The following is a 6,344-nucleotide window of genomic DNA, read 5'->3' as shown; positions in this document are numbered from 1 at the left end:
CCTGAAACCAAAAAAAAAAAAAAAAAAAAAAAAAAAAAAAAGAATGCAAAGAATGTCTAGGACCCTGCTCACTGACTTGGGAATCAGAAGGATAAGAAGAGGACAGCAGGGACTGGCTTAGAATTCTAAGTTGGGAAAGCCAATACATCCAAGGTTATGTAAGGCCATCAGAGGACTCAGAGAAAAGGTGATAGATTCCCACCTCACCCACCTTCCCCTTGATTTATGTAGTTCAGCCCGTCCAGGTCCCCCCACCCCATCCTCACCCATGGCTTTGGTGACTGGCAGGATCCCCATATACAATGCCTCATACTTCTGAGCAGCCTGGCTCACTGCATCCAGCAGCTCCCCTGAAATATACACACCAAGTTGGAAGGGGAACTCTCTCAGTCACCCCTTTCCCCACCTTTCTGAATGGGCCAGGAGCCAGGCTAGAGCTAACAGAAGAAAGACCGTGGAAGACCATGGATGCTCCTCCAATTCAGGGCTTGAGATCCCTTGGATCAATCTCTGCGATCAGACGCATCTCAAGAGAAGTGTTAAATAAGCAGGAAACACACCCCTGCCACCACTCCCATCTTTCACCAAAGCAGCCAAACTATAGTGCAGCAACTCCCTCCCTATACCTTGTCGAGGCAGGTCTTCAGGGGAAATGGGGTCCGGGGAGCAGCAAGCAGCTTCACCACCGATCCCGACTGGTTCTGACAAGATCTAAAACACCATGTAATCAGCATAAGGCCCAGGGTGGAGGGAGGGAGCCAACTACCCTGGAAGTTTTAGCCCCAGCTCCATATCCACATCCCCCACCCCCCTGCTTCCCCAGCTCTTACCTGGGCACAGAGACCATGTAGAGCACTTGCAATGGCCTTGGCAGGAACATTACAGCGAAACACATGACACTTCAGCATACAACTGTCTTTGTCACCAGCCACAAAAGCGAAGTCCCTGGCAGAGGCAGAAATGGGGCTGGGGTAGAGCTGGTTTGTGGCAGGGATCTATAATGCCTTCAAGGGGCTTTTAATATCAATGTAGGGATAAGGCAATGGGGTTCAAAGCTGGGGTTCAAGGTACATGGTTGTTACATACCTGTCACTATTCCAGAAGCATGTGGGAGCACAGAAGAGAATCAGCCCAGCCTCTCAGGCTCTCCCCTATCTGTCCCTGCTGAGCTGGGCCCACCCTCCCCAACCAGGACTGGACCAGGCAGGAGGAGCAGTGCTGGGTTCATATCAGGATCTGTGTCCAGGGGTTCAGGTACCAGGGATCATCATCAGTGGGTATCACAGCCTGCAGGGGGAGGGAGAAGCAGCTCTCGCTTTGGGGGATGCAGAAGTCCTCACCGGCCCTTGGAGCTGCCCACACCCCATACACGGATGTGCACCAGAGGCTGGCAGTGGATCAGACTATGGTCCAGAGGATTCACCAGACTCATGGTGTCTTTCTTCAGGATCATCAGCATATTCTGGCCCTGCCAAGGACAGAGATCAACTCAGAGATCAGATAAAGGTGACTGTCATGGAGAAAAGGAAATCTGGGGACAACTATCTCTTCTGGGCCATACATTGAACCCTCTTGTGAAGCAAGACAACTCACCTCACCCCAAGCACCATCTGGGGGCTGGTGCCGGTTGCGGGTCTGGGCCAGCTGCTGGATACAGTTATTGACTGCAATACTGCTCTTCCCTGGTGCCAAGTCCTCTTCTGGTACCTCCACCCAACCCAAAGAGCGGACTGCAAAGCACTGACAAGGGACAGGAATGAGTACAGGTAGAATAGGTTGTCAAGTGCCCCAGGCTCCACCCATATAAACAGTAGTCCCTGCTTTCACCCTTAATCATCTCTGCTCAGTCCACTTGTACCCCTGGTCTTTCCATTGGGATTTCCCAATGCTCTAGGCCCCCAATGCCCTGAGCCCCAAATCACTACCTTAGCCCCTGGTTCCAGGCTCTGGATATAGGATTCTTCACCATACCACGTCAGAGAGTTACTAGAACAGAGAGCAGAGCTTGTGAGGGCTATACTTCCTACAGTAAGAACAATGGTGAGGCCCAGGCTACTTAATCAGCACAGGGTTTGGGAGAGCACCCAGACTATAACACCACAAATATAAAACCTGAGCAGGACAGAGGACATATTAAATTATGTAAATATATAGCTTGATGTTTGAGGGAAAATTCAGGACACAGGACCCAGACATGGGGCATAAAAGCTACAGATGTGCAGCAGCATCCAAAAATGTGGATAAGAGCCCCAAACTGGGATGAGACCCAAGAACACAGGATAGGATCCTCTACAAAGCCTAAGACAACAGTCAAGGTCTAGAACACCACAGATCAGAATATGGAAAATAACATGTAGCTAATGTCAAGAACTTAAGAGAACAAGGGCCAAAACTTAGAATCAAGAACACAGGATGAAGCCAAAGGCACAGAATAGGGCCCATAAAGGAACAGAACCCAGAACCTGAGCTGAAAAACAGACAGCAGGTCCAGCAGCTTGCTTTTTTTTTTTTTTTTAAAACAAGGTCTCACTACACAGTTCAGGCTGGCCTTGAACTCACTTCGTAGCCCAGACTGGCCTCAAATTTATGGTGATCTTCTAACCTCTACTTCACCAGTATTGGAATCACAGGCGTGAACCACCACGCCCAGCTCCCAGCTGCATATCTGAGTGTCATAGAATCCCAAGCCTTTCATTTTGCCTGGGTAATCCCTGTTACCTCCGGTCCAATGAGCTCTCCAAGCTGGAGAAAGATCTTCCTTTGGGAGGCCGCAGTCCCCAAATCCCCTCTGTGCCCTGTAGAGTAGGGGTTAGTGTAGCAGCAGGCCTAGGTCCACACTTGAGCTCAGGTTCCCCTCTTTACACTTCACCTACCGTGCCTGGGTCCTCTGTGTCTCCTAGTTCCCAGGCGGGGCGCTGCCACTGGGTGCTACCGCTGGGTACATGCCAATAGTAAGTACCTGCAGCATCATGGATCTTCCTCCAGCCAGGGGGCAGGCCTGGCTCCCCCTCCAGACTCTGGTCCCCCCATAAATCATCTATAGGAACAAGACATTGCAGAGGAGGGGCATATTCGAGAGTTCAGAATAACACCTCATCATTGCCCTCCCACCATCCCATAGGAGTAGGCAGCCCTTAGGCTAAAACTCCAGGCTCCCCCAATCTTAAAAGCCACTGCGATTGCGAGTAAAGATCAGGGTTTATTTGTCCCCTCATCCTCAGATCGAGACAAACCCCCTACCCTTTTCTCACTCCCTTATCTCCCCTCAGTTTCTAGTCCTCCCATCTGGCCCTTCAGTGCACACCGTCGCAGTTGACCAGAATGATAGCCAGCATGTAATCCTTGCCCAGCATAGCCCCGCCGCGTCCCCGCCGGCCTGCGCCGGCCTGCACTCTCAGTCCAGCGCGACCTCCGGAGCTGCTGCGCCTACAAGACCAGCCTTTCTGCGCCGAAGACAGCGAAGCCAACTGGCACCCCACAAACACTGGGTAGGACAGGGGCTGGATCAGGGGCGGGAAGGGGCTGGCCTGAGCAGCACCGCCCGCCGTGGTAGGGAGGGATGGAGCCTCGCGTGGGTGCGTGTTTCCGTTCGTGGGGCTAAGGGAGGGGCACAGAGGAGAGGCAATTTACTGATACTAGCGCGCAGCTATGAGCTCAGCAGCTGGCGGAAGAACAGGAAGGCGAACGTGCACCTCGTGCACGAGTGATATCATCCTGGGGTCATTTGCGCCCGCGCAAGTAGCCTGGAAAGGTACAGGAAGGGTCACGTGATATCTGCCCGCTAGCACTCGGAGATTAGGAAAATGCCCCACCCCTCCACAAATGCCCCGGAAGTGCATTCGCCCTCAGTAAAGATGGCTGAGCCATTTGGCAGCATAGAAACGGGTCTGCGCCTGCGCAACAAGTTCGGCGGGGAAGATGGCGGATGACAAGGTGAGTGAGTGTGGAGTGTACTTCTGTCTGGATTGGTCTTTACACTTGACGGCCTTTTTAGTTTCAGGGAGAACTTTTTAGTTGGGGATATGGTTCAGCGGTGGGGATACCCCTTGTTTTCCTTGGGCTCTATTGACTACCTTAGTAGTGAAGGGTGGCGTGGGGCCGGTTTTAGGCTAGATGGACGGTGCCAAGTGTTGCTTCCCAGGTGTCCACTCCTGGCAACCATCACGATGCCCAGTTTCTAGCGCACACGCGATTCACCTTTACCACCCACAGTTGGCATTTCCAGTCCACCGAGGCAACTCACCACCTTCATTCAAACACCCTTATTCTTTTTTTTTTTTCCAGTAACGGGGATCGAACTCAGGACCTTGCGCTTGTGAGGCGGTTGGTGGAACCACTGCGCTAAATCCCCGCCCCCCCCTTTTTTTGGAGACAGGGTCTCATTATGTAATTGAGACTGACCTGAAACTATGTAGACCAGGCTGGTCTCAAACTCACAGTGGTCCACCTGCCTCAGCCTCCTAAGTGCTGGGATTACACGTGTGTGCCACCACGCCCAGCAACACTCTCTTACTCTTAAATTCATACACGCGATCAGAACATTCATTCATACTCCTGCCGACAATAGTCATTCCTTGTTACTTCTAGTTGCTCCCAGTCAGTTTGGGATGGACTTGGGAATAAAAGAAAGCCCCAGCAGTAGTAGGTTTACCCTCTGATTGTCTAGAAAACTGCTTCAATCCATTATTCACTATTGAACTGGAAGCTTGGACCACCTACACATTTACTAAGTTTCTTTCAGTCCTTGGAACAGAACAGGTTGGACAGTCTGATGGCCATTTGCAGAGAGCTTATAGGTCCTCAGTGGTGCTTTCCTCATAGACATGTTTGCAGGTTCTCATTGCCTTCCCTACATACTGCTTGCTATATGAGATTACTGTAAAGGTTGTTACTGATGCAAATTCCTTTTGTTATCCTCTCCCTGGCCCCCATGTGAATTCTGTGCTTTTCAATGCTTTTCTTCTTTTGCTATTGCCATGCCAAGAAGGTTTTATAAAAAGATATTTCTCAGACCTACTCTCTTCCCAACTCCTAGCCTTATGGAAGTGAGTAGGGGCTAGGGCTGGGTCAAGTCTACTGAGCCAGCCTCTCCCTTGTCCTAGGATTCTCTGCCCAAGCTTAAGGACCTGGCATTTCTCAAGAACCAGTTGGAGCACCTGCAGCAACGAGTGGAAGATGAAGTCAACAGTGGTGTAGGCCAGGTAGGGGCTGACCTACCCTTTGCCTTATGTTTCATTGCCTAACTTGCTTTGAGAATGCTGAATGGGTGGTAGCAATTTATTTACCAAATTTGTTTTTTGTTTTGTTTTGTTTTTTTTATACTGGGATCAAACTTGGGACCTTGCGCTTGTGAGGCAGGTGGTGGCACCACTGAAGTAAATCCCTGACCCACCATATAGTTATTGGGAGCTTGTTCTCAGTCATCCCGGGAAAATTTCCCTAAGAACATAGCCCTTGAACTAAAATCTTAAGTAGGAGGTAACTAAAATAGGAGTTAGTCTATACCACCAGAAGAAGATTAACTTTCCAAGCAGTATTATAAACATGACAAGGCTGCAGCAGTAAGGGAACTTCTAGGAAATGAGGCTAGAGAAACAGAGTTCTGATTTCCTATGGGGAATCTCTGGCCTTCTTACAGTAGGATGCTGAGGTTGGAACCTTCTGACCCCAGGATTTTTATTTTTTGGTACTGGGGATCGAACTCAGGAACTTGCACTTGCAAGGCAGGTGCCAATGAGCTAAATCCCTGCCCCCCCCCTTTAACTTGCTATGTAATGCCTTGAATTCTGGGCACTTCTCCCACCTCATCTCCTGAGTGTTGGGATTATAGGAGTGTACCACCACACCCAGTGTAACCCCAGGATTCTGAAATTATATTATTAGGACTCCTCTGAGTTCTCCAGACCCTTGAGAAAATCTTCGGTGAAAATACCACAATTGTCCAGATTGAGGAGCAAGTAATATAATTTGCTGAGCCCAGCTTGAGCAGTTCTTGGCTAGAGAAGGAAGACAACCTGCCTGAGTTTCTGTGTGCATCTTTCTCTACAGGATGGCTCACTCTTGTCCTCCCCATTCCTCAAGGGATTCCTGGCTGGCTATGTGGTGGCCAAACTGAGGGCATCAGCAGTACTGGGGTTTGCTGTGGGCACCTGCACTGGCATCTACGCAGCTCAGGCATATGCTTTGCCCAATGTGGAGAAAACATTAAGGGACTACTTCCAATCATTTCGGAAGGGGCCTGACTAGCTCCAGATCCCATGGAAGAGAAAGGATGAGCAACTGGGCCTGAAGATGGAGCCCTTTTGACCATAGACACTATCTGGCTTCCCCAGCCGTCATCCATC

The 6,344-nt window shown here is 50.3% G+C and overlaps 2 protein-coding genes across 2 annotated transcripts in view; one reads left to right on the top strand and one right to left on the bottom strand.

Annotated features, from left to right (window-relative positions):
* The window catches only part of Apbb3 (amyloid beta precursor protein binding family B member 3), a 7,091-nt gene extending 3,469 nt beyond the window's left edge, over nucleotides 1–3,622 (bottom strand). The window contains exons 1-10 of the mRNA XM_010613828.3: nucleotides 3,305–3,622; nucleotides 2,874–3,037; nucleotides 2,719–2,795; nucleotides 1,926–1,986; nucleotides 1,594–1,740; nucleotides 1,341–1,468; nucleotides 1,087–1,092; nucleotides 831–945; nucleotides 627–711; nucleotides 267–350 (exon numbers count right to left, since the gene is read on the bottom strand). Of these exons, the coding sequence (XP_010612130.1) occupies nucleotides 267–350; nucleotides 627–711; nucleotides 831–945; nucleotides 1,087–1,092; nucleotides 1,341–1,468; nucleotides 1,594–1,740; nucleotides 1,926–1,986; nucleotides 2,719–2,795; nucleotides 2,874–3,037; nucleotides 3,305–3,353 (916 nt within the window). The 5' untranslated portion in view covers nucleotides 3,354–3,622. The remainder of the gene's footprint in view (nucleotides 1–266; nucleotides 351–626; nucleotides 712–830; nucleotides 946–1,086; nucleotides 1,093–1,340; nucleotides 1,469–1,593; nucleotides 1,741–1,925; nucleotides 1,987–2,718; nucleotides 2,796–2,873; nucleotides 3,038–3,304) is intronic.
* Nucleotides 3,623–3,827: 205 nt separating this feature from the next.
* On the top strand, nucleotides 3,828–6,271 carry LOC117287245 (SLC35A4 upstream open reading frame protein). The gene is made up of 3 exons (XM_033767160.1): nucleotides 3,828–3,933; nucleotides 5,103–5,201; nucleotides 6,049–6,271. The coding sequence occupies exons 1-3, from the start codon at nucleotides 3,919–3,921 to the stop codon at nucleotides 6,244–6,246; spliced, it is 312 nt and encodes a 103-aa protein (XP_033623051.1). The 5' UTR covers nucleotides 3,828–3,918; the 3' UTR covers nucleotides 6,247–6,271.
* Nucleotides 6,272–6,344: the final 73 nt, after the last annotated feature.

Source organism: Fukomys damarensis, unplaced genomic scaffold, assembly GCF_012274545.1.
Source record: "Fukomys damarensis isolate Sample0158 unplaced genomic scaffold, DMR_v1.0_HiC HiC_scaffold_3, whole genome shotgun sequence".
In the NCBI taxonomy this organism is placed as follows: Eukaryota; Metazoa; Chordata; class Mammalia; order Rodentia; family Bathyergidae; genus Fukomys; species Fukomys damarensis.
Note: the sequence above shows the minus strand (reverse complement) of the source record. Positions and strands in the feature narration are given on the sequence as shown.

What these genes read in the sequence shown, in the direction of transcription:
- LOC117287245 (XM_033767160.1), top strand. An exon ending in TCAACAGTGGTGTAGGCCAG is followed by an intron (nt 5,202 to 6,048) that starts GTAGGGGCTGAC and finishes CTTTCTCTACAG; the next exon opens with GATGGCTCACTCTTGTCCTC.